General features: G+C 37.7%; 1 protein-coding gene across 7 annotated transcripts in view; it reads left to right on the top strand.

The window, feature by feature from the left end:
• The window catches only part of DLG2 (discs large MAGUK scaffold protein 2), a 677,470-nt gene that overhangs the window by 272,989 nt on the left and 377,187 nt on the right, over positions 1 to 27,294 (top strand). For all 7 annotated transcript variants that reach the window (XM_075727693.1, XM_075727696.1, XM_075727698.1 and 4 more), the window contains one exon: positions 896 to 946. In XM_075727693.1, coding sequence (XP_075583808.1) covers positions 896 to 946 — 51 coding nt within the window. The remainder of the gene's footprint in view (positions 1 to 895; positions 947 to 27,294) is intronic.

The following is a 27,294-nucleotide window of genomic DNA, read 5'->3' as shown; positions in this document are numbered from 1 at the left end:
GAAATTCTTCTGAGATTTTAGTAGTACAAGTATTTTCATTACTCTGCAGTTTACTTACAATATAATCAGCTTTGTAGCTTTCTCAGATGCAGTACTCTACCCATTTAAGAAATGAGGAAACCAAGAAAGGGATGTTAAATGAGTTGCCTAGAGGGACAGAAAAAATCCATGTCAGACTGGAACAAGGTTTCAGAATAGTGCTTAAATCAGTGTCATGTCTTCAGCTGATAGATTTCTTGTCCAGTGCAATCCATTTTGGTGTTCCACATTTTGTAGCTTAATTTATTTTGACACTGAAACTCAGCGTAAGAATTGCATTAACATTCTGTGCCTTTTTGCCATTGAGCTGTCTATTGCAAAGGTCCTCTGTCATGTTCTTGCCCTAGGTTAATATAGTAAACAAGATGTATTTCAGTATATGTATCAGTGAGTGCTTTTTACATAAATATTATGAATTTCCTGTCTGCTTTTGTATTGCAAAGTAAATTGGAACTCGTAGGCCAATGAATAATTAATCTTTCTTCCATTTGTGAGGATAATTTTTAGAAACAGGTCTTCTATTTTGGACATGAAACTATTACCTTGGAAACTATTTAAACATTTGCACAAAGTCCACGAACACACTACATCAAATATCAGTCATGTTATGTAAGTGACTTAGTTATCCATTATTTCAGTGTTTTACATACTGAACTTTTACTGTTTTCAAGTTATAGCCTTGATTACGTGCCATTCAAGGCAAAGGGGAGCTAAGTAGGCTGTAATTTAGATAGTCTCACCTATAGGTTGAAAAATGTGCTTCAGTAAACTGATCATACTGGAATATCTGTACAGTATCCCTATCAAATTACCTTCCATGTGCATTTAAGTAATTTTCTGATTTTATTTTCTTTAGGTCAATGGAACAGAAATTGAATATGAATTTGAAGAAATTACTTTGGAGAGGGTAAGTATAATTTGCTCTTCTCTAATAATAAAATATATAATCTGTAATAAAAATAATGTAATTACTTACAAAATTAAAAGTGGTTACATACAAAATTATTTATATTTTGAATAAAGATGTCCACTCTTTATTCTAAAATTCTAAAATGTGAAATGAAAATGTGACATGCAGGATAAGCCCTTCATGTTTTTAAGAAGTTTCTTGTGTAGCTACTTGCAGATCAGTTTCCAGAATGCTTTTTTTCCCCATAACTTTGTCGGTGTTCGACTAGGCGTTTGATTATTGGGAAGAGCCCGTGTGACTTGGTAACTCCCTTTTAGCTTGTGAACCAGAATTGTGGAACCTTTTCTCTTTTAACCTCCTTGATTTCCTTGCGTGTGTGTATGATAATAGAAGACATGTAGTCTTATACTGCAAAACAAAAATTGCAAAAGCATTTTTAATGTTCAAGTGACTATATAAAAGCTGTAGACCATATCTGTGTGTAAAAGATATGTTTATGCAAGTCTGAATTGCATGAGCTATAATCAGGGCAGGCAGTGAAGGCTTTGTTGGTAGTGTGGTTTAAAAGTAGCATTAAAAAAAAAAAAAACAAACTCCGAGATACTTAAAATTTGTGCTGCATCATATCTTCCTGGATTTGCTGTGGTTTCCTTGCCTTTTGGTTATGTAACTGTTTTCTTTAGACTGCGGACTTTCTTTGCCACAAGATCAAGACCAGATGGGCCGCATATTTTGTGAGAAAGAAAGTCTAAGGTTTCTCATGTATCATAGTCCTTACAAAGATTGCTAATGGATGCAAGGTTGTCATTGCTGATTTTCTTCAATATTCTACCAACATTCTGGTAATATGAAGTTTTATCATCTTGAAGCAAACACAGTTAGGCTTCTTTCTGCATAGAATGTTTGAATGCAAAGCTGGATTTACCAAGATGTGACTGATGCCATATGAACAAATGCCTGTAAGGTAGCAAACTACCATTAAATTAGATACTTAGATTATACTATCCATTGCACTTTTTCTGCATGCTATACTTTTAATTGTCCAGGATAATGAATTTCATAACCATTCAACTTAAAGGGATACAAGTCTATGTTCTCATTGATTTGCTCTCTCAGGCAAATTATGAAAGAGCAATATATCTTTTTACCATAGCCATCCTCATAACAGATAACATATAAGGTTATAGGCACTTTTTATCTACTGTCGCTCAACTTATTTGCGCATCACTAGTTATTCATTGGACTAGAGTTTCCAAAGGTCACTGAACAGAACACATGCCTCCTGGGTGATATTTTGAAAACCACTTTATTTTTAATAGATGTGTAAGTTATCAGTGTACATACTGCAGAGCGGATGTGATTTGCATTTCCTGTACCTGTCTGATGCAGATAATTAGTTATTCATAATATAATACCACATAACATCAGTTAAAGACTGATCAACAATAGCAAAAAAAAGCTATAGATTTTAAAGGGGGATATTTCAGTTGTTTTCTGGATGCTGCTGAATCTGTGGCTTCTGATTATTACTGCTTGAAATGTTCTGTCACATGTATCAGTGTTTTGTCTCAAAGGCAGGGTACTGTGTCTGCTGGTTTTTGTGTGAGATATAAAACACAAGTGATTGCCTTTAAATAGCTGTCATTTATATTAGACTAAAAGCATTTTCAGAAGAAAGACATTCTCCATGTTGATTACCCATTTTCTTCCACAAAACTGCTTTTAGAAATTAGATGGAAAATCATCTCTCTGTATTTAATGGCAAAGCTGCAAAATGTATTAGGGTTGCTGCTGTTGAGAGATAAAAATGTAGTTTGCCCATATCAATGGGCTGGTAATAAACTTTCCATTTTAAGTCCAGTTATCCAGGTTACAGAATTCTGCCTCCCCAAAACCATCAGATATTTTCTTCATGACATTTATCCACATTTTGAAATAGTCAATATAATTTAAAGGATTTTACAATGTTAAAGATAAATTGGTTGAAGGTGTATTAGGGCTTTTGCACTCTTCTTTTTTTTTTAGTAGCAGAATGAAAGGGAAGGTGGTAAAGGACTGATTACTTCAGAGCATCTCCCAGTCTCTATAGACCTGGCAAAGACACCGTTAATTTAATTGTAGGAGGTCACCTTCATCCATAGGTGACATGAATTTTTGGGATGTATTCCTGAAAAGAGTTACTGGCTTAGGTATGCTCCTTGCCCCAGGATGAAGAGATGGCTCCATCCCTTAGGGTAACATAAGACCACTGTGTGCGTGTTGGCAGAATGCAGCCCATGTGGAGCTGGGGAGCAGATCAACAGAGTCTCAAAAATGCCAAAAGAAAACCCTGCTAAGGGACTGGGGGGATGGACAGAGCAGAGCTTGCTGAGCATCACTAAGCTGCCTGAGACACAGCTGGCGTACCAAGAAATGACTGCAAGGAAACAGTGGGCTTATGTAGAAAGCTTTTTTATTTTTGCTCTTTGACATAATGTTGTTCAGTTGTTTCTATTTAAAATGTTGGGTCCTAGTTGACAGTTTGACAAGACTTGGGGTTCTGAGCTTAAAAGGCTTCAGTGAGAGCTCACAAAGACGATAAATTTGAGGCAGACCCACCTTAAAGCTGTGATCAATGCTGTTCCAGCAGTTAAGGAAGTTGTAAGCACACCCCTGCCAGCACCCTCCTTGGTGGCATGCTCTTATCCTTTTACTCTTCTTCAGTTGTGCCAGCCACTTCCCACCAATCCCTGAGCCCAAGAGGATCACAGTTAAATAAGTGATCCTCGTTTAGAGCTCTCATAAGAGCCTACCTGAGTAACACAGTTACAGTTAGGAGAAATCAAACAAATTCTCTTCGCTTTTTTTTTTAAAAAAAAAAGAAGGCAGTTTAAATTCCTTCAACTACTTCAAAGACAGTGTGAGTTTCTCTGCTAACTTACAGGCATAAAATGCAGATCCAGATGTAGACTAAGACTTGGGGGTTTGTAATAAACTACAATGCCCAAATGCATACTTAGGCAAAATTCCTTAAAATAAGCCATTACCTTGCTCTAGCTTGGATATTAAAGACACCATGAAAAGGAAAGTCTACATAAAATGACTCATATTAGTGCAGTGATGTTAGTCTTCCATTACTGCAGGACTTGAAAAATCTATCCAGCGCTATCAACAGACCGATTTGCACTTGTAGATCAGTGGTCAGTGTAAGAGATAACCGAATAGACTGTGACAAAGCCTAGCCTGACTTCTCTAAGCTGGAGGAAAGTTTTAATTGATTGACTCCTTAGTACAGCACTGTGGTTGGAGACATATGCTGAAGAGAGGGTTTTAATAGAAGTTGATGGACTATCAGCCAATATCAATAGTTACCTTGAAAAAGTGTAAAGACAGATGGTGGGTCACTTAATGGTTCATGCTGGATTCATGCAGAGTTCAACATCTAAGTTCAGATCTCAGTACTTTTTTGCTCATCTAACCGTGCCTATTCTTTAGTTGTTAGAGAAAAAGAGGCCGTTATGATTAGTAAAACTGTTTTCACAGAATCTTTTGATGCTTCAGGATGTATTTTCATTCTGTACCTGTATAACAGTAAAATTATATTACTTTTTGTGGAATAGACTGGTTAGAAAAATTAAATTCTATCAACACTGGAACTAAAGACATCTAGTTCCCAGTGCATTTACATCATGAGATTGACTGACAGGCTGACTGAGCTCTGACTGAGAATTTTCCTAAGGCTGAGACATGCACGAAGTGTCTCTCTTTTTCTTTTATCCTCCTGTGGGTTCTCTGGACTATGATAACAATTCAGGTTACACTGCAGAATGTCCCTATTTTTAATGAACCACGTTACATCGTTTCACAAAGCTTTTAGGAACTTCCTGGTTTGTTTCCTTCCCACTTTTTCAGATTTGGTTGCATTTGGCTATTGGGCTTACTACCGTTGAGGGAGAGACAGGCGTGGATACTCACATAGCATAATTATTTCCTTAGAAAATCAGGTTAAAGATATTCCAAAAGAGTAAATTCATAATAATGATTTATCATCTGGGAGTGTGCTATGATAATTCTGATAAATTTTATTCTGTATCCACCACACGTTCTGTTCAGTGGAGAGACTGAAAACAGTAGGTCTCTCTGTTCTTTCTTTGACTTGATATTTCAGTGACATCAAGTGCCACAAGAAGGTTTCATTTTTCATGTTCAAGATTACTGTTCTCTAAAAGGTTGGATTTCCACATTTCCAACAAATTCAAGAGCCTATTCAAATCTCAACTAGAAAGGCTAAAACTGTAATCATAAGTAAACTTAAAGGGTAAAATTTAAAAATCCTGGGGAAACAGTGAAAAAAGCAATTGTCATACATTTTGGTAGAGCAAGGAATTTCTTTCAGGCCTGGGCTTTCATTTACTTTGGCAAATGTAAACCTAACAGATAATTACTACTGTACTATTAATTATGCTGTTTTCATCACTAATTTCCTTTATGAAATGCAGAAGTTTGCAAAAATATAAAGAGGTGAATTCCACTGAATGCTGAAGAGCAGTGGGAATTGTATTATATTCAATGACACAAGGATTTTAATTTGACTCAATGTCTTTTTTTTATATCCATCTATCTATCTTGTTTTGGCAGAGATCATAGAATCATAGAATAGTTTGGATTGGAAGGGACCTTTAGAGGTCATCTAGCCCAACCACCCTGCGGAGAGCAGGGACATCTTCAACTAGATCAGGTTGCCCAGAGCCCCATCCAGCCTGACCTTGAATGTTTCTAGGGGTGGGGCATCTACCACCTCTCTGGGAAATCTGTGTCAGTTTTTCACCACCCTCATCATAAAAAAATTCCTATATCTAGTCTGAATCTACCCTCCTTTAGTTTAAAACCATCACCCCTCATCCTACCGCTACAGGCCCTACTAAAATGTCTTTCCCCATCCCTCCTATAGGCCCCCTTTAAGTACTGGAAGGCTGCAATAAGGTCTCCTCGCAGCCTTCTCTTCTCCAGGCTGAACAACCCCAACTCTCTCAGCCTGGCCTCAGAGTAGAGGTGCTCCAGCCCTCAGATCATTTTTGTGGCCCTGTTCTGGACCCACTCCAACAGGTCCATGTCCTTCTTGTGCTGAGGGCCCCAGAGCTGGATGCAGTGCTCCAGGTGAGGTCTCACCAGAGCAGAGTAGAGGGGCAGAATCACCTCCCTCGACCTGCTGGCCACGCTGCTTTTGATGCAGCCCAGGATTCAGTTGGCTTTCTGGGCTGCGCGTGCACATTGCTGGCTCATGTCTTGCTTTTCATCCACCAAAATCACTGTTTGCTTGTATGTCTGACAAATAAGGTTTTCACTATTGGTCAGTAGTGTATCTGCTTTCTGCCTTTTTTTAAGGTGTTAGACACCAGTTCATGCATCAGCACTCTTCGACCTCTTAGGAATGAGATTGTAAGACAATGCAGTGCCAGGAAAGTCCTCCTTTATGTGGTTCAGAAAAAACAGAGAGGAAGGGAGTGGTCAAGAAATAGCCACTAGGAAAACATATTTTCAAAGTTTAAAAGCTTATGCCGTAGACCCATGCCTTTTGAGAACCCAGAGTGCACAAATCAATATACAACCACCAACGACCCCAGTGGAGTGTCCTGACATCTTTGAACAGGAGAAAGTAGATCTTTTAAAGTGAGTGTCCCTCAGGTACCTGCCGAGCTACTCCAAACACAGGTTTATAGTAGAATAGTGACCTATGGGTGTTTATTGCAGTAAAGCTCACCCACAGGAGTTTTTTTCCTGGAAGGGGCCAGCACAGCCTGCCTGCAAGAAGAGGCAGAAGTATCTATGTATGGACCTGAGTTATCAGCAAACAGAAAATGTGAACCCCATTGTCATGGTTTAACCCCAGCCAGCAAACAAGCACCACGCAGCCGCTCACTCACCCTCCCCCCCGGTGGGATGGGGGAGAGAATCAGAAGGGCAAAAGTCAGAGAACTCATGGGTTGAGATAAGAACAGTTTAATAATTGAAACAAAATAAAATAAAATAAAATAAAAATAATAATAATGATAGTAATGCTGCTGCTGCTGCTGCTGCTGATGATAATAATAATAATAATAATATTGTAGTGAAAATGAAAACAACAAAAAGAGGAACAAAACCCAGGAAAAAACAAGTGATGCAACCGGTCACCACCCAACAAACAATGCCCAGCCAGACACCGAGCAGTGATCACTGTCCCCAGCCAACTCCCCCAGTTTCTATACTGAGCATATTCCATGGTATGGAATAGCCCTTTGGCCAGTTTGGGTCAGCTGTCCTGGCTGTGCCCCCTTCCAGTTTCTTGTGCACCTGGCAGAGCATGGGAAGCTGAAAAGTCCTTGACCAGTGTCAGCACTGCTTAGCAACAACTAAACCATCAGTGTGTTATCAGCATTCTTCTCCTACTAAATCCAGAACACAGCACTGTGCCAGCTACTAGAAAGAGAATTAACTCTATCCTAGCTGAAATCAGGACACCCGTCTTTTTTATTGTTGTGCAGATGATTTGAAAAACTGATCTCTTGGGTATCTGTATCAAGTCTTTGCAGCGTAACCATGCGTTAACATGTAACATGTTTGTGTGTATCTGTAACACAAAGTTGTGTAGAATGAAAAAAGAAATTCAGAAAGATCCTTGAGAATACAGGTGTAGTGCATGCAATCACTGTGCAGGAAATTATCTTATGCTTTCTAGTTCCAGTCACATGTCTTAGTTAGAGTTAACAGAAGATTATGCTACTGATAGGCAGTCGTGTCAGTGGCTGCTGTTTGCCTTCAGAGAGGTTTGTAAGCATTGGAAAGGGCAGACTCTCTGGCCTCTGGATGCAATGGCTTAGGCAAGGTCTGTGTTCTCCTTTTGTCTCTTGTGCCTTACCAGATTTTGCTTTGACCTTTGGTTGTGCAAGAGTGAGCTGATGAAAGGAGCAGAAGGAGCCTGGTGTGCAGTCCTGCTAATGTGACACTGAAATACCAGGTCAACATTTTCCAAAGCAACTGCAGTATTTGGTTGCTTTAGTTCAATGACCTAAATTAAGATTCCTTGGAACAGCCTGATTTTTTTTGTAACATTATTCACCCAAAGCATATGACTTTCTGTCACCTCAGAGCAGCCCTAATTTGGCACCCAAAATATAACTAATCACTGGAAAACTTTGTTCTTTGTTCTTATTCTGACAGAGAGTCATTATGCTGAAACTATTCCTGTTTATAGAGCTGTGCAGGTCTTGTGGGGCCCTGTTCCACCTGGTCTTGGTAGAGGTGCAACGTGCCAGTCTGCAGGATGCTTGGAAAGGCAGAAGAGCCTGGAGAGGGAGGGCTGTACCTTTTGAGGGGCAGAAGTTCCTGCCTGGTGGTGTTAGCTGTCATTCTCCACATTCAGCGGCTGGGACTGGAAGCTCAATAAACCCACATAACTGTCTTACTGAAGACTATTGGCTGGAGAAGTGAAGGAACAGCTGTTAGTATTATATCCCTCTTAGAGATGTGAACAAAATATTTTTACATATTGTTATTGTTGTTAACAATTGCATTGCTACAGATTGGGAGGGCAGTGAGGTAGAACTGGTGAGTTGCCCACAGCTTTCCCGAAAGCAGCGATGGGACTAGGAGGACTACTTTGTTTAATGTTGTCCTCTCCAGACAGGGATGATCTGGACTGCTTCAGAATATGTGCTACCAGAATAATGTGAGTGATCCAGGGCAAGTGCTAAAAAAGCGCATGGCTTTCCATTGAGCCTCTGTTTACAAGGAAGACTTGCCCTACATTTCATCATTGCTACAGCTGTGCAGGGGGTGCATCCTTTCCCAGCTGTGGAGTGGCAGCAGTTCTCATCCCAATAGTCACAACAGATAAGCTTCAAAGCCACAAAAGAGGAGGCAAAGGAGGGGGAAAAGCTATAACTGACTAGGGAAAATATTTTAACTGCTACAGTTTATAGCTACACTGTGATAAGGAAAAGAAGCTGAAATAATACTATACATTTAGCTCCCTCTGGGTGCCTATCAAAGAAATTCATATTTTCATATTGTTATCTTAGCATCTTACTTTTAAATCTAAGTGTCTGAAAAACATTGCATGGGTGCTAGCTCAGTAAAATCAGAATAGTGTATTTCCTTGGATTTATCACTGCGATGCCTTTTGAACTCCTCTGAGGGCATTACCCTCGGGAGGTCCCCTTCCATGCATGTGTGCTAGCTTTATATTTCAGATAGAAAAACATACTTAGTTCGGATTTACACTTGATGATTCAAGCTTTCCAAGGCAAAGAGTATTTTTATTACTATGAATTAGGCTTTTATTCATTTGTATATTTATTTTTGAAGGTCTATTTATTCACTGGTTTTTGTAATTTCATAAAGTGGGTATTTCTTTAGATGAGAGGTTCACAATTTGTTTCAATGAGTCCTCAGGTCCAGGGGAGATGATAAGAGTTTTCCTGTTGTGTGAGAAATTTTAAATAACAGAATATTCTGTTATGAAAGCTCACTGTGGTATTTTAGCATTTTCAAAATAATTTGAAGCTTTGAAGAATGCTCAAGCAGAAGAAGAAAACTGGAGATTGTTTAATATTTTTTTAAATTTAATAAGAGTCACTCGACACACTGAGCCATTTTGTTCCCAAAGGAGTAAAAGAAATTTCATTCTCCAATATATTGAATTGCAAGCCAGAAGTTACTTAAACTCTCTACATTGAAAACTCACAGGGAATTTGTTCAGGGAGAGCATGTCAGTAGAAAATACAGATACTAGAAAGAAGGCATTAACACAATACTAAAGAATATTCTGAAAGTGATAGAAACGAATTAAAAATCAACTGCAGAAAAAAATTCGCCAGTAGTGGTAATGATGTATATTCCATTTCAAAAATGAAGAAAAGTTGAAAAGTTAAGCAGCATTTATTTAAGAGTTCAAAAGCTACCTATGTGAGTACAGGAAAAAGAATTATTCATGTTCATCTCTACTTGAAAGTTATCCCTTTAACTTTGTCAAGATCACTGAGACCTTGAGTTACCTATTATATGGAGTTTCATGCAAGTCATCGCTGCCTAGAGGCAGCGTTCTGCTGCTGTTTCTTTTAAATTATTATTATATTGACATTTTATTTTTCAGGTAATATCACTCATTTATTGCATTTCTCTCATTTCCTAACTCACTTGCTCTCACCAGGTAGTTTGCAGTGGGTAATTCTGCTGCTTTTTTGTATTATTTATGGCTTTACATGAAAATTGTCTTTACTTTAGATGTAGCTTCTTAGGATGTGGCCTTTCAGCTTATTTACTCTGTTATCTTTAGCTCATGAAGTCCAAGCTTTATCTCACTCCTGTTTGGTGTTTGGAAAGTGAGCATCTAATGCAGGCTGGTTGTGAAGCTGCCTTGGTAGTAAAAGGAGAGCAGAAAGCATCACAGGGCTGTCTTGTGCCATCCCAGGATAACAGTGTCATACAGGCAGAGCAAAACTCCCTCTGCAGGTGCAAATCGCAGTGGCTAGCTGAGACTTTTATAGTGCAGCTTGCAGAATATTGCAGTTTCTGAAAGGAATACTTAGGTGTGCAGTAGATAATGTTGGTCTAATGGAGAAAATCTGCACACTGAAACAGGGCAGCCCTTTGGAGCTGTATCCTAGTCCTCTAGGCCGATGCAGGAAAGCAGACCTTTGCCCTCCAGCTTAGCATTTCTGCTGTTATTGGACAATAATTTTGCCTGGAAATAATTTTGCAGGAATAAATCCTAAGAAAGGATTTGAGAGTTTTTTGAGAGTTTAGCACAGCTATAGGGATGTGCTGAGTGCTTGGGTAGTGTCCCAATTTTCAGGAAGTGCAAACAAATGGGTATTCTGCTCCACGCCCTTTGGCTTTTCCAAACTGGCATAAAAAGGCTCCCAGTAGAAATCAGTCTAAGCATATCAGCCAAGCAAACCTGAGGTGTCCCACCCTGCAATACTTCAAATCAATCAGCACTAGTCACTAATGAGCAGAGCTGCAACTGTGACTTCCAAATAAACATATCAGTTCTGAACTAAAGCTTCTGGAGCACAAATAGGAGGCTGTGTATTCACTAAAAAGAAGCAATATGTGTATCTGAGACACTGACTTTTGCAAGAAAGCATGTAGGAATCTTCTTGCGGAAAGATTGAGAAAGCAGAGCAGAAAAAGAATATGACAAACTAAGGAGCTACAAAGCCATGGTTCAGCTCAGTTTTCACTTAGTTTTGCAATTGGCATTGGCAAATAATATGTAGATTTAAAATGATATGTACATTCAAATAAATGAGATCGATGAACCTCAATTTACTGGTAGAAAATGAATCATTCTTGAGATGATAGCAATCATCTCACAGCAAAGGTGGTCATTGTCAAGGCAGGACTTTTTAAAAGGCATCTTTGATGTACTGGATTTGGCTCTTCAGAAAAAGCAATGTTTTGCATTGCAGAAAATTGCCTTTCATTTTTGTTATTAATTTAGAATCAATTGTAATGCATAAATTAGGGCCACTCGGCCTTGAGGAATCAGTATGCCACTTCAGTAGGGAATAACACACAAAGATGGAGAGAAATAAGGGGGGAAAAAAAGGAGGAAATAATCTGCTGGCTTACCCAGACTGAATTCCGTAACTGTCATTGCTGTGCATCGTAACATAGTAATACGGTATCACAATAAAAATTTCTAATTTACTCTTTGGATGCAGTATTGCAGTTATTTTCTGTTCTTATGAAGTTATACTTGAAGCAGCCAGAAGATCGTTTGTCTTCTACTTATAACTACCATGCAGCTCCTCTCTGACTCTATGAAGGGAAGAAAAACTCTTTCTCATCAAAAGAGGGTTGAGAATTGATCTGGTATACTTTATTGCAAAGTAGTTTTTCAGGAACAACAGCCCACTTTGTAGTATGTAGACATTCTTTGGAATTATATGATATAGACCATTTCCTCTCAAATTTTGTCCCTGTATTTAAAACCGCAACTAAATGTCAAATGGGTGAGGTAGCTTCAGGTATGCTGAAGCTGTAAGTAGTTGAAAAGCAATTGTATGCTGCTCATGCATGTTTTATATTGCAAGATACTGCTTTACCCTAAGAGTTTGACCTAGCTGGTGAGCTTCAAGCATGGCTTGAAAGTCACCTTTATGCAGCTTAATGTGATATATGAATTCTGACTGAATTCTATGAATAATTTATTTTTTGAGTGGCTTTTAATTTTGCAGAGTTTAACTGTTTGCACATGGAGCACAATACACATTTCCTATACCTCACCTATAAGCAGAAGAGAGGTCCAGTTTGCGTACTTTAGCTGTGAAAGTTTAATACATAGATTGCCACTAACAGCAATTAAATTCTATAGGAAAAAAAACCAATAAAATAAATTATGAACTTGTAACTTCAATCTTTACTAATAATAAATAAAGCTTTAAAGTGCAAATATTTTTCTCAACTGTGATGGTGATGATGATGATAAAGTACCTAGTGTTTTCATCTGATTTCGTGATGGGGAAACCTGAAGCACAGAAAAGCAGGCCAGCTGTAGAAGTAGCATGAAAATAAACATATCCGAATCTGTAGTCTAGTAGCCTACTTATTTCTATTACTATTTCCCTACACAAGGAAAAGTACCCACTCCACTGATATCAAGGATCTTAATGTTGATGCAAAATGTACAGAAGTTAGGAAAAATGGGAAAGAAGATAGCAATTTTATTCTTAAAATGTTGCTTGATTTTTTAAAAATCCTAAAATATGTTCACTAACTACTTGTCCATCCAATATTCATTTAGGAATGAGAAATGTAATATGAATAATTAGTTTATATAAACATTGGCAAATGTAATTATGAAATAAATACTCGAGAAATAGGTATTTTAATTATATTTCCAAAGCAGAAATAGGGCTGCATTACACAGTGAGGAAATTGTACCTGATTTTGCTAATAAATGTATAAGATAATTAAAACATTGAATATTGAGATAATAATTGGATTTTTAAGCAAGGGGAAATGCTATACCTATGCAACTAGCATTATAATGAATATGCTTAGATATTTCATATTAAGCTTTCTCATAGGAAATCTAGGGGTGTATTGTTATCATTCAAATGGGGGGAATGCCTTTCTGAGAGGAAGCTTAGAAAAGGAATACAACATTTCTAGATGTATTCATTATAATGTGGCTGAGGGAGAAATGAGTGAGTCAAGCGCGTGTGTGTGTGTGTAGACCTGTAACTGCTTAGAACTATAAATTTTGAGCTAAAGTAACAAAAGCCATTAAAAATCAGTGTCTACCGTGATTTTTCACCTCCAAACAATGCCATTACTCATCTCTCCCAGCAGCAGCGAAATATCTATCGCAATGGGCTGAGGAAAACCATGATCTTCCTGAAATTTCAGTGCTAGTTTAACTGGGTGGAAGGAAATCAGATAAATCAAAACGTAGCTAGGACTTAGAGTCTAATGCAACTCTGTATGAAACTATCTTTAATTATGAGAATGGGCTAGGGCCTTCATTTTCCCATCTGATTTCTGAAGGAGTTAGTTGAACAGCATCTGCATCTGTCACACTGAGTTTTCAAAAGGTCTTTGAGTCCTGAAGAAATTCCAATGTATTGAAAGAGAGCTAATGCTGTGGTGGTGCTTAAAAAGGGTAAATGGGATGGTGCAAGTCATCATGGTATCTGTGTAGGTCAGAGCAAAAGGAGTGCCAGACTCTGCTGGGTAAAACACAGTTAGGTATTATAAACTGGCCAAATCTGAAGTCATATGTCAAGAAAGAGAATACCGCCTGTGTGTGAAATCAAGGACTCCTGCCTGGAAAGCAATGAAACTGCAAAAAGCCCTGGGCCTCCTTGGCTGGTCATCAGCCGAACAAAAATCTTCAGTCCGGTGCTGCAGCCAAAAGTCTAGTGAAGACCTTAGGTGCAAAACTGAGGACGACAGAGTAGAACAGGTTTTGGGATGTGGAATACAACAGGATCTAGGACCTGATGTGTAAAACTTTTGGAATATCATGCTTCATTCTACTTGAAAAACACACTAACAAGTGTCTTTAGGGGAGGCCTAGAGGGTTATTGTGACTTTTGAAAACACACCCTCTTAGTGAGAGACACAGGAAGCTTCATGAATTTAGCTTCTCAGGGGGGAAATTAAGGAGTGACTTGGTCAGAGAAAACATGCACTTACATGAGAAATAACCTTTAAGAGAGCGTTCTTCATCCTACCTGGAAGGAGATAACAGGAGCTGATGGTTTGATGTTGAATTTAGACAAGTTGAGACTGGACATAAATATGTTAATAGGTTAGCAATGACAAATTAGAAGGATTGGATCAGAGTTTTAGGAAAGGCAAAAGGCTGTTAGCAAGAAAGACAGTAGCTGATAGAAAGAAAAAAAAGGTGCATAATATAAATAGTAAGAAGGAGAGAATACTAATGAATGCAAAAAAGGTTGTCAAACACTAACCAATCTGATAAAGGGCAAAAATGGATGGAAGGACAAGGGACGCAGCAGGATGTTGGTGGTTCACATCAGGTTCAGCCATGTTAGTGCATACATGTGACACATAGTTGTGTATGTAGCATATTTTTCAGAGATCATAGAATCATAGAGTCATAGAATGCTTTGGGTTGGAAGGGACCTTTAGAGGGCATCTAGCCCAACCCCCCTGCAGTGAGCAGGGACAGCCTTAACCAGATCAGGGTGCTCAGAGCCCCGTCCAACCTGACCTTGAATGTTGCCAGGGATGGGGCCTCCACTGCCTCTCTGGGCAACCTGTTCCAGTGCTTGACCACCCCCATTGTAAAAAACTTTCTAATGTCTAGTCTAAATCTGTTCTTCAGCAAGGCAAACTGAATGCTCAGAAACAACATAGCATCCTTTACTGCCATCCTTTTCTTTATGAAAAGTAGAAGACATTAAGTTAAGTCATTAAAGCTACTGTTTTGGTTTGAAAAAAAAATATTCTAAGGGAATGCAAGGAGACAGATGTGTGCTCAATTTCTATAAGAAGAGGGAAAACTGCAAGTCCTGCCCTGGCTTTTGTCTCCTTTTTGGAGTCATTGCTCTTCATAAGGAAGAGACATTGTGGAATTAAGTGGTATTTTTCTCCAGAGATAATTTAAGTAGGTCCTACAGCCTATATTAGGCAGGAGTGCAAGGTAAATGATCCAGTTGTGTCCTCTGGCTTAGATTAACTTTGAGGCATTGATTACCTACTTGGACATAATTAAAAAAGTGACATTTTTCCAAAACTGTATTTGTAAATTAAATATTTTTATCTCCTTGTTCTGAGGAACAGGGTATTTCAGGTGCTATTGCGTAATGACTGTTGTTAAATGCTACCTTTTTCATGGTGACCAGTCAGTAGAGATCAACACCACAAGTTCTTAATGTTTACCAGGTAATATAATAGAGTGTCTTCACTGGAAACCAGTCTTCCATAAATGGAGACTGAACTCTGTATGGTCAAAGTGATTTTTTTTTAGGATTTTTGAAACCTTCAGGAAAAATAGTCTTCAGCTTGTTCAAATTTGCTTATAATATAGTGGAGGAGGGATAGAGAAAAACCTCAATAAAAGTAAAGAAAAAGTAATGTATTTGTGAAAAATACATGCTCGTTGAAAACAATTGCCAAGACAGTGGTTGAAATAACAGACACTTGAAATAAACAAAATTTTAAAATAGGAATAAATATTAGACAAAAGCAGCCTACCTGAAGTGGAAATAAAAACAAGCACAGCTGTTATGGGACACAAATGTATGCTTTGGAAATTGTCAAATTTTTATTCCTGTTATATTATTCTGCTATGCTTAACAAACATTTTGCTTGTATTGTATTTTCTCAGGTAAATCTACTCTCTAGATACCATGGCTAAGTAGCAAAAGTGATTTATAAATACAAAAGCTCTTGGTTCACTGGAAAACAGTGTATGTATGAAAAATGCACAAGTCAAAGTGAATAATGAAGCACAGTGCAGCAACCAAGCTGGATCCTGGAGGCCAGCTGCACTAAAGGGAGCACAACCACATTAACTATTTCTCGACAGGAACATGTGCAGCAATACACTGACAGGACCGTGATCCTAAATAGTCAATATACTCCACTACACACTGCAGAGTCAACGTTAGTTTGCATAGCAATATACTCAAAGTATAACTATCTCCAGAAAACCCACAAAAAGCCCTAGTGGTCAGGTGTACAGTGAAAAAGTAAGTCATCAAGAGGGTGATAGGAGCTTGAAAATGGTGGAGCAAAAAACTCCAAACCACGTGGGTTTAGTTGCAGGTGAATTTTTGACTGCATAGAGATCTGCAGCCTACAAGAGGGAAGGGTTTTGTTGAGAAACTGAATGGCAAACTAACATTCTTAAAGCTTAAGTTGAAAATTGAACTAGAACTGCAAACATTATTATAACTTCTAACAAAATCTCAATGGCCCCAAATCCTCTCTCCTTGAAAACTTAGAATAACAAAAATGTAGGGGCAAAGTGCAAACAGGGATACCCTGGAAAATGTCATCAAAAAGCAAATGCAATATGTTCCTATATTTCTTCCTCTTCCAGAGAGTGTGTTTATTTTGTTTCATATTTACGGTTTTATTATTGATGCCCTAGCTTTCAGAGATCTTTAAAATCTACTGATAATTGCTTTCTTTCCTTCTTACCTTTGGAAAATAATAAAATTTTTGAAGACGTTATGGTCTAAGGATTGACTATATAAATAATTTTAATGATAAATAAAAAGCAAACTTAGGCATCCATGAAGATACCTGATAAATTGGTTCTCGGGATTAGTGTGTGTTGTTTTTTCAAAAAGGTTTTCCAAAAAAAAAATTAAGGACTCCAGAGCATCTGTTTATCCTGCACATGCTTACCTTATAAATAACTATCAGAGCCACATTAGCAGAAAAGTTGTTACTTTGAACAAAAAATAGTGCTAAGAGTCATAGTTGGATATAAGGCATCTCGAAGTTTTGCCTTTGAGGATGCTATTTATTTAACAAATCCTCCAATAAAGGCAGTGATTCACCTGGATAATATAATAATGCATTTATCTTCTCCACATTTGGGAGAAAGGTGGTATTTATGGCTCAGATTCATAAAGGGACTTAGGTGGCCAAAACAGCCACATGGATGAAATGCAGGCTTCCAACTCTAAAGTGCGTGGCAATTTAGGTGCCACAGGGTCCATGTGCATTTCAGAATGTGCTGTCACCGATGCTGGTGACTCTTAATTTCACTCTCGGGCCCTCCTGGAAGTGCCGCTGCTCATAGATCACCACTTGTCTTTCAAGTGGCACCATGCGAGATTCATGAACATGATGTTTCTGGGTTTGAGTCACTTAAGAAGTTTGATTTCCCAGAGGCACTCTGAACCTGCTCATTCAACAAGGAGGGAAGAAAAAAATATGTGGTAGCTGCCTATCTGTTCCTACCCCACTGTTCAGGTGGAAACATGGGTGATTAAGATCTCCTTGATTTCCTAAGAAAGCACTTTAGTCCCCAGGCAATTTGCATCCGTACGATATGGAGATGTTTGAGCTTTCCTTTCAAAGGAGCAAGAGGAAAGAAAAGCTACTGTGGAGTCAAGAATTCATGGTTATCAGGGCCAGGAAGGCAATAGATTAGAGAGAATTTGTTTCTGTAACCCAAGGATGTTAATCTTTCCCAGGGAGGCTGGCAATTGTTTTAAGGGACTACTAGGACATTTTGCATTTTAAAAAGTTCCAATCTAAAATCCAGAGACAGCATTAGGTGTGAGCTCAGTGAGTGGGCAGAAAACTGGATCTCAGGTCTCATTCTATTTCTAGATGCAATGGATTACCTCTTCTTGAAGAGCTGGGTTTTTTAGTACTCCAAAGATTTACTAAAATTGTTATTCAGGATGCTATTTATGATACTCAATTTTCTGAGTCCTGGTCTGATGTAGAGTAAGGAATACGGCTTTGTATTCATTTCTAAATAAGAGAATCCTCATTTGCATCATTTCTAGGATACAGTAGTACCAGCTAGACAAATCTTGCTAGAATTTTAACAGATGGATTTAAGTCTTTCTTTTTGACATTTCTAACCTGAACACATCTGGGGGACTGCTCATATTAATTTTCAGTGTTTCTTACAGTATCGAAGGCACTTTTGGGAAATTATATGAGTCGTTGCATTGATCAGAACAACAGAGCCAAACTTCTCTTGCAACAGCAAGGCCTTTTAAAAGTGCACTGCAAAGTGTTTCAGGGACTTGAAGGTCCCAGTGTTTGCATCACAGATAACGGTGTATGCTTCAAAACAAAAGTGCTGCAAGGAAAGCCTGTATAAGAGTTCTTTTTTGATGTAAGAAAGGGCAGCATATCCCCATCACACAACATTCGGGACCTCAAACATTTATACTGTGGAAAACCCAGTCATTAGACATTTGTCATTTAACTGATTGGTGGCAAGAATGATGTCAACATCAATTTGAAGAGACTACTGCAGAAAACAGGGGCTGATTTTATAAGGTTTTTCTTGTGGGTTTTGAGCGAACATCTCTGTGCTGCAAGGTAGAGTCTGAATTCTTGTACTGTTGCTGCGAAGTAGGTTTGAAGCCGTTACAGGTAAGACTGAGTGAAAAAGTAAGTCCTCTAAATCATTTTGTTGTTGTAGCGGTAAATTGTTTGAGAAAACAGTTCATTGTTCTGGAGATACTGAGAAAGTAGACAGTAACCCAGTGAGTAATTTAAAGCAGTACACAAACTTAAATGTATGGAGAAACCATTCTTTCTAATTATTTTGTTCTAGTGTCATAAGGCATAGACGAGTGCCTGTAAATTTCCTTCCCTTTCTTCTTTTTTCACTTATTTTCTCTCTTGTGCCTTTTATCTTTGTAATGTATCAGTTAAATAGTAAAGCACTTAGCAATAAAGTTTCCTTGCAAAAAGCCTACTGAAGCAGCAGTATTGTTTAGAATAGAATTAAACAGCACTTCTGTTAATCCTCCGAACTGACTAAATTCAGCCAATTATTTTTTGTTGTTGTTTTTATGCTAACCAAACCCAGTGTCCTCTCATATTTGTAGGAGAGAAGAGTGTGTTGCTCTTTGCTTGATCTCATACAGTAGTATGTGACTGTTTAACAAAAAGAAAGTAAGTTATAACCTGAAAATATTATGAAAAGAAGCTAGAGAAAGGGCAACATCCTGTACTTTTTTAACTTATGGAGGCAGTGAAGAAGAGAATGCTCTTGTAGCTGGTAAAAAATAAAATGCAAAAAATGAAAAAAAGACACCCACTAGAAATTCTGAAGGAATGGGTAGAGAATAGAAATCAGACAAGTGGAGAAAACAACAGATGGCACGTTCTTCTTTCTTTAGGCACGCACTCGTAAAGTGATCCAAAGCCTCAAGAAGTCAATAGAAGGCTCTTCACAGTCATTAATGGATTTTGGATCTGTCCCTAATGAAAAGGGTGATAGAGGCTAATTGCCTTACTTAGTCTGCTGATAGAGCTGATAAATGTAGTTTAATAAATGCAAACAAGTAAAAAAGATTTTTAAAATCCTTCAACCTAATATCTACAAGGTGAAGAGCTCACAGAAACCACAGCAGGCAGAGGCTGTGTTCTGTGTTGATTTTGTGTTCCAATCAACAATATCATTATTTGTGTATTTTTCATGTTTCTATGCAAATATTTTATAAATATTCAATGTAATACTTTTTTACATGTGCAATGGGAAAAATGGCCCATGGGGTTATTTAGCTTTTATGCACTCAACCTAGCCTGTTTCTAGTGTGTTATTGATCTTTAAAAATACACAGAGTAATGCTAGTATAGTAATTATTTTCTCATCTGTATCATCATGACTTTGCTTATTGATCCTCCCCTTATTCTAGCTGAATTTGGTGATGATTGTTTCAATTTTAGTATTTCTGGTTACTGAGAGAAGTAATGCTGGGGACTGTACAATTACAAAAGACATATCTTCTCTATCTGGAGGACATGTGGTGCTAATAACAGATAATAGGTATCTGTGGATTTCATAGCCAATATATTTCTTTACCAGATAGTAACTGAAACAGAAAGAAATGCTAATATTTCAGATCTCAATAATAAAGATCTCATGGGAGATCTGAATTTAGCAAAGAACTTAGGACCAAGTCCTATCATATCAATTGTTTAAATTAAAAGAAAATGTTTTGAGTTTCTCAGTGTATAATGGGAGAACTTTAAGAAACCAAAGGGATCAGTTATTGAGCTAAGTTGCAGAGGTAAACACTGGAAATGGAGAAGACTTTGAAAGACTTCAAATGAATTTTGCAACTTAGTGGGGAAAAAAGCTGTAAGGAAGGATGCTGGACCTTAAGTGGAGGAAAAGATACTTCTGAAAGAATATTAAGAGCAGGAAAAAGGATTTGTCTGTGGCAAAAAGTACATCTGAGAGGTCAGTATTTTAGAGAGAAGTGAGAGTTGGCAAAAGTCAAGCTGCAATAGACCTTGCTAAAAAAAATAAAAGGAAATAGTTACAAGTTTCTTTTCTAAATAGAAGAAGAACAGGGAATAAGTTTTGGGCACTATCTAGTGAGATAAAACAGTTCTTGGATTTGTGCCATTTTCAAACTAGTACTTCGACTCCATATTTCTTAAGGACCATCATTCTGAATATGGATGAAGGGTAAAATAGCAAATTGTTTAGAAACACAATGCATGAGCAAGGAAAACTTCAAGACCCCAAAATGTATATCAATTGTGGGAGGGCAGGTGATACCCTTTCTAGAATTTTAAATAAACTAAATAAAGTTTTTAACACATCCATCAAGTCAGTGGTCACACATTTGAAGCAGAATATAGCAAGTTCATGTAATGGGAAGGAGAAAATACGTTGTAACCCATAGTTTCAGCTAAATAGCATGCTAAACTTAGAACAGCTTTGAATGTTCTTTCATATTTAGGTCATGGAAATAAATGGAAAATTTGATAAAATTCAACACAATTTAGCAAAGCTAGATTGTACCAGACTAATTTGATAGCTTTTTTGTAACTGACTTCCTAGGAAAGGAAAAGCTATGTTCCCTTTCTTGACTTAAACATAGTAAGCATTTTGCTGGAGAATGTGGAGATTAGTAGAAAAGCTGTGAAATGGATAATACGTGTGTTTATGGGAGATGGCAGGGATTGCTCTGAAGAGGTAACTGGCAGGTTGGAAGATTATTAGATGAGTCCTCTAGGATGGTTCTTGAGATGTATTCTGTAGAGTAATGAACTTAGCACAAAATGTTTCTACTTGACATACTCTGTATGTCAGTGAAATTACCTGATGCCACAGCGTTGGGAAGAGTTTTCAGTATGAGGAGGATGTAAGTATCCTAAAGAGATCAGTGGGTAATCTCAAGAACTGATGTAAAAGAAAGGTAATTAAATTTAATCATACCAAGTGGTACGTTAAGTACCTGTAACAAGAACAAGAACTTATGCTATATAACTAAAGCTCATTAGCTGACAGAGGTGAAAAAGATTTTCATGAAGTAGTTTCATAAAAGTAAACTGTTAAGTAGTTATAAAAAAAGACAAACTGAAAAAGATGTGCAGGCCTAGCAATATCAAAAGACGTATTTCCTGTAGATATGAAAAGTTATTAAAGCTATGTGCCAAAGTATCATTAGGTATATTGGAATATTGCATTTGTGTCTGGTTTCCTGTGTTAAACACAATTAATTTAAATTAAGATAGGTTCAGGAAATGGCTGCTAGAGTAGTGCAGGTAACAGGCTGGCTTCTGAGAAGAATCTAAAAATGTGTCCCATTAAGTCTAGAAAAGCAAAGACTGAAAGGAGAGATGATTGCCATCTGTAAATACATTTGAGGGTAAAAAACAGAGAGGGAAGATAATTAGGTAAATCAAAGGAAATTGTTGATTGAATAACAAATGAGTCTGAATTGGCCATGTATAAATTTAGGCTGAAAATTGAACAAAGTTGCTAACCTTCAAAGCCATTAAGCATCCCTCCTAACACTGACTTTGTGGCATAGTCTTCCAGTAAGAATAATTTCTGAAGTAGAGCTCGACCAGCTTATGAAAGGGATTACTTTATACAGTTGTCTGCAGTAGCCACAGGGCTCAACTCAGAAACCCAGGACCTCTTTTCCTGTGATTGTGAGGAATATGCTCATAGACAACACTGTAAGATTCCTGATTTTAAAACCTATCTAGACAGATGAACAGGACAGAATTTGCATGCAGAATGCATCATATAGTAAACTGGTGCTCCAGGGCTGGACCATGATTTTGAATCTACACCTGCTCCAGATGCATTAAAGCATCCTCTACATTCCTCCTCAGGCTATGTGGAACCACAGTCGTGCTCTCTGTCACCTCAGCCCGGTGGTTGGATTATGCATTTATAACTTCAGCTGCCCTTGCCCATACAGCACAACTGAACGATGAGGCAATATAATTTGCCGCTAGTGTTGAAGTAAGGAGAGGAATGAGCTTGTGGTGCATGAGGACTATTTCTGAGTGTTGTGGTTAACACACCCCCACCAGCTCAGGACTGTGCTGAAAGGCAGCGTAGGTGTATCAAACTGTAGCCGTACATGTTTCCCAAAGTTATATTATGCTACTCTCAGCACCTTGAAAGTGTCATCTTGTTCTGTGTTTGTAAAGTGCTAGGATAATCAAGTTCTGCTTCGTGACTAGCTTTCCTGGAATTAGTACAATACAACTGACAAATAGAATAGAACAGAGCAGAACAGAACAATTTCAGTTGGAAAGATCCTCTAGTCCAACTGCCTGACCAATCCAGGGCTGACCAAGTTAAAGCATTATTAAGGGCATTGTCCAAATGCCTCTTAAAGACTGACAAGCTCGGGGCATCTGAAATAAAGAAGTCCAGGAGGCCTCTTAACAGTGGATTTGTTTGAGTATAGTTGACTAGATTTCGTGGAACTACAGGTGACTGTAGTTTTGCAGTATTTCACTATTGTTTCACTATTGTTCTGATTCTGCTATTGTTTCTTAAGTTGGAAAAGATATGACAGCTCTTAACTAGTTTTCTTCATGGCGTGCAGGTACTAGATCTGGGATTTTCAGTTCATGCTATTTTTCTAATAGTTATTAATGGACTTGAGAAGAGGGAAATTTATCCCTGAAGTAGCTTTATCAAATAATGAAAACAATGTCCCTTGCCAAGTATAGAGGAGGACATCATCAAAAGGGCATGCTTCTTCATTCAAACGCTTTCACTGGATGGACAGAAACATGATTTATTTTTCTTTCTACTTTTCATTTGTGTAAGTTTAGCTACAATCAAAGAATCCACTTATACTTTCTCTCCAGTCCTCACCTGGAATGAGAGCAAGGGATCTAATCCATCTTTGCCACTGATCATTCTTCTCTCCTGAAAAGGCAAATAAGAAACTAAGAGTTTGAATTGTGCTTCTGCAACTACATATTATTCATTTTTGAGGCATATTTCACACCTCTCGCTGTTCACTGTCAATGATTTGTCCTTGATGTGGCTTATTTTTGCTGGAGATGAAGTTTTTATACCATTACTGTTTTCTTTGTTGTCCATAAGGGCAAAACAAAATTCTTCTTCCATTCATTGTATCACTCATCACCACCATCTCCAGTGCTAAAAATAATAGAAATCTTCTGTATGCCCAGCATTTTATTAAAGCATTTGGAAACACACCAAATTTCAGTGGGAGTAGGGTATTTTTCCTTAGTTCTCATTCTCTTCAGTTCACTTAAAAATTTAACTTAATGTTGGTAGCATTTAAATTAGTTTAATTTATTTTATAATTCACTGCTTAGTGCATAGAGCTTTTTTGGTCAAACTTACTTGATTTTTTCTTCTCTTTTTTTTTTTTTTTCTTTTTTTCTTAATTCCAAGCAGATAAGTCATCACATGAGAGAATTCAGATATCGCAAAATGTCAAATTTGGAGCTCCCTAGCTTGAGCAGATCCTTATAACTCTGTTAAAAATATGAAGCTGAGCAGTTTTAGCACACAGCTCCGTCCAGCACACTACTCTGGGGCCACAGCAGTGTCAGAGCCCAGGGCTCACTGTGCACCAGGAGAGCCTGGAAAAAATAGTGGGGAGAACAGGGAGAAGAGTTAAATCTCACACCTGCTGATTTATGCAGGATGAGTATTTCATTCTGCACGTTTTCATGCAAAATATGACATCCATGAGGAGAGGATGTTTGCGAAGAAGTTACCTAAAACATCGTGTTGAGTATTAATAAGAACAAGTTAAGTTAATAATAAGAACAATTATCCTGGAAATTACTGACAGCTCTTTTCACCACTTCTACCAAAACAGAGCCACGCCATTGTGCTCTTCCAGATTCCTCTTTGGCATCACCTGCTGAATAGCAGGTCTCACTGGTTCCTTGTGTTCATCCATCTGTTTGTTCATACCAGTGGTATTCTACGCATCTTCTTACACTTAGACTGTAAACTTTTAGGTTGTTTGGGATCTGTGTTTACACAGCACTTAACAGAATAAGCTTCATTTAAATTAGGGTAGGCGGGAAAGCTTCCAAGCATGCATCCCAGCTCCATAAACCTTTCTTTTTCCTTCCCCAAAGAGCCCTTCCATGCAGTGATGCTACAAAATAAAGTAGGAAATACAGATGGACATCATGGAAAGCTGCAAGAACCTGAATTTAGGCAATAAGGGTGCGCGGACCCTGTGCCTTTCCATGCTTAGGGGGCAGTTTGACCATATCCATATGGTTCATGATTTGTAGCTTCTAGTACTTGTTGCAGTGTATGATAAAAATTGTAATTAAAATAGTAAGCAATGTATGTTCAGCAACAAAACTGGGACCGCTATGAAACAGAAAAGACAATAACAAAATTACCCATACAGAACATTTTTACCTGAGGGCTACAGCACAGTTCATGGAGATACAATGCTAAGCCTCCCTTAATTAGAATCAGTTCAGGAGAGGAATGTAGTCAATAACTGATGAAAGAAAAGCCTTTCACTTGCCAATTAGCAACTTCAGATCATGCATATTTTATGAAATTCTGAAAACATTGGTAAACATGCAGCAGCAAATGCATTAAATTATATGAAATTAATCATAGCTTCAGGGGCAGATCAGTTTGTCATTTAATTATGTGTTTATTTTGTTATATAAATATATTGCAAGTCATTTTTATACAGACAAGTATTTGCAGGTTTGATTGTGTGCATTCTTTCATTTGCCAACTGTGTTCCTAAGTTTCACCCCTGTTTCTGTTGAGTAATTGTTCAAACAAAAAGGAGCTCCTGATGTAACAAGTTGAGAATGACAAGACCATATATTTCTGTGCACTTATACGAGAGATCTCCAAGACGTTTTTGTAAAAAAGAGTTTTCCAAGGGGAATTTTTTAGTAAAACTTTTTCTATGACACCTCCTACAAAAATATTTTAAATTAATTATATTTACCATTTTGTTAGATAAGAAATTTTTTTTCTGATTATTTGATCTGAGAGCAATTTTCTTAGATAGTAGCATTTCCCCTTGACCATAAATTTCAAATTTTATCAATTTTAATTTTTGCTGAATCTTGTCAGATGGCTTTTTTAATTGCAGCCTAATGCCATCCTAGTAAAGTTTAAAAAAAAAAAAGGTATTCTTTATAGTCATCTCTGCTTGTTATCTCATTATCACCAGCTACTCTGTATCTATTATAGCTCAAAAGATGGTTTTGACTTTAACCGGTGGTAAGAATACTACGCACTTTCTTCAAATGTCAAATGTTTCCTAAAAATTGCTGAACTCCTGTAGACAGAATTTTTCTGTCTCTTCCCATCTCATATCTAGGTGTCAAACAGAAAGGAAATACTGCTTTTCTCTCTCTTTCTCTCTTATACTGTCCCCCTCTCCCCAATTTGTTTTATTTCATGTGATTTAAATTCTGCTGCTGATGTCAAGTTACTATGTTCCTCCTTTGGTAAAAGACACAGAAGCAAAAGCAATATCAGCAGAATTTTTCAAGATTGATTCAGTTTTTCTTTGTTAATATGTTCCTGCTGTTTAAGGATCAGCTTGGATAAGTGAAGGTAGTGTGGTTTCCAGAGAGGGATATTTCTTGGCTTGTCTGTTGTTACACTGTGAGTTACCACTTATTAGCGACTATCATATTATGTTAATGCTCATAACATCATCGAGAAGCCTCAAATAGAAGTGGGGTTTTGTGGTCTGGCTACTCTGAGGCTTGCTTTTTCCTCCAAAGAAAAACCACTACAAACCCTACTCGCAGTGAGAATTACATTCTTGATCCTTTTCTCTCACCTTCCTGCCCTCTTGTCAAGAGACAAGATCTCCTCCCTGCCTCCTGTCCGCTGTCACCTTCTTATATGCTTTTTATTTAGCTTCTCAAAGACTTCCTCAAGCTTCGTACAAGTTCACTTCCCCTCTCCTAGTGTGCCTGTGTGTTCATAAATGTCCTCTTTGTCCCTCTTTACCTCGTCGAATCAGTTCAGCTTTGTGCAGCATCTGATATTCAGCATGTGACCTTCCTTAGGGAAAAAGTTCCCTCTGCGGGAAACAATAAGAATTCTCTCTTGGGGAATTTTATAGACATGGTTTTAAGTGTATGTTTGTATAAGGCAGTGTAACCAGTAGATGTCCAAAGTAAAAAAAAAAAAAAACATACAGACATTTTCATTGAATATTTATTAAACCTAAGACTCTAAAACTTAGCTTTTTTCTTAGATTCTAGTTTACTTAGCAGCATTTCAAGTGCTGATTAACTAGACCTGGTGTTAGGTTCCCTTAGATTTCTGTTAGATTTAATTATACAGGGAAGCAGTTTCTTACATTATTTTGACACTACAAGAAAGCTTGAATATGTTAGAGTCAATATGAGACAAAATAAGAAACCCAAAAAAGAGTAATCATAAAACTTACTAGAGAGTTAGAGAAAAGGAAAATAGGTAATGAAATGCTGAAAAATACTCAAGAAAGCAGAAAAATATGTTTGTTTAGTTTTTTAAAGGAAATATGAAGAAAGAAAGAGTCATCAGGTCACAGAATTGACATAGTAATACTACAGAGGTTAAGCAAAAAGCAATACTAAACAGGGAGTAGCGAAGTGTTGCAAGGAGATATGAAACAAATTACTTTGCAGAAATGGTGGATAGCTAGGTTTACTTTAGCAGTGGGCAAGATTGCATTAGGACTGGGTGGCTCCACTGCTGCTGGTGGCACACCAATGGGACATGAACACCGTTTGCAGCTTGTTAGGAGCTATTTATCATCCTATTTTCACTTTAGCACTGTCATGTGTGGCTGGGGCACTGTTCCTACACCAGTGTCCTTTTAGTCAAGGCAATCATCGTCTTGTACCTCAGGTACCTCTTGCTATTCCTCACTGCTGCTCCAGCACTC

Source organism: Pelecanus crispus, chromosome 1 (genome assembly GCF_030463565.1).
Source record: "Pelecanus crispus isolate bPelCri1 chromosome 1, bPelCri1.pri, whole genome shotgun sequence".
Classification (NCBI taxonomy): domain Eukaryota; kingdom Metazoa; phylum Chordata; class Aves; order Pelecaniformes; family Pelecanidae; genus Pelecanus; species Pelecanus crispus.
Note: the sequence above shows the minus strand (reverse complement) of the source record. Positions and strands in the feature narration are given on the sequence as shown.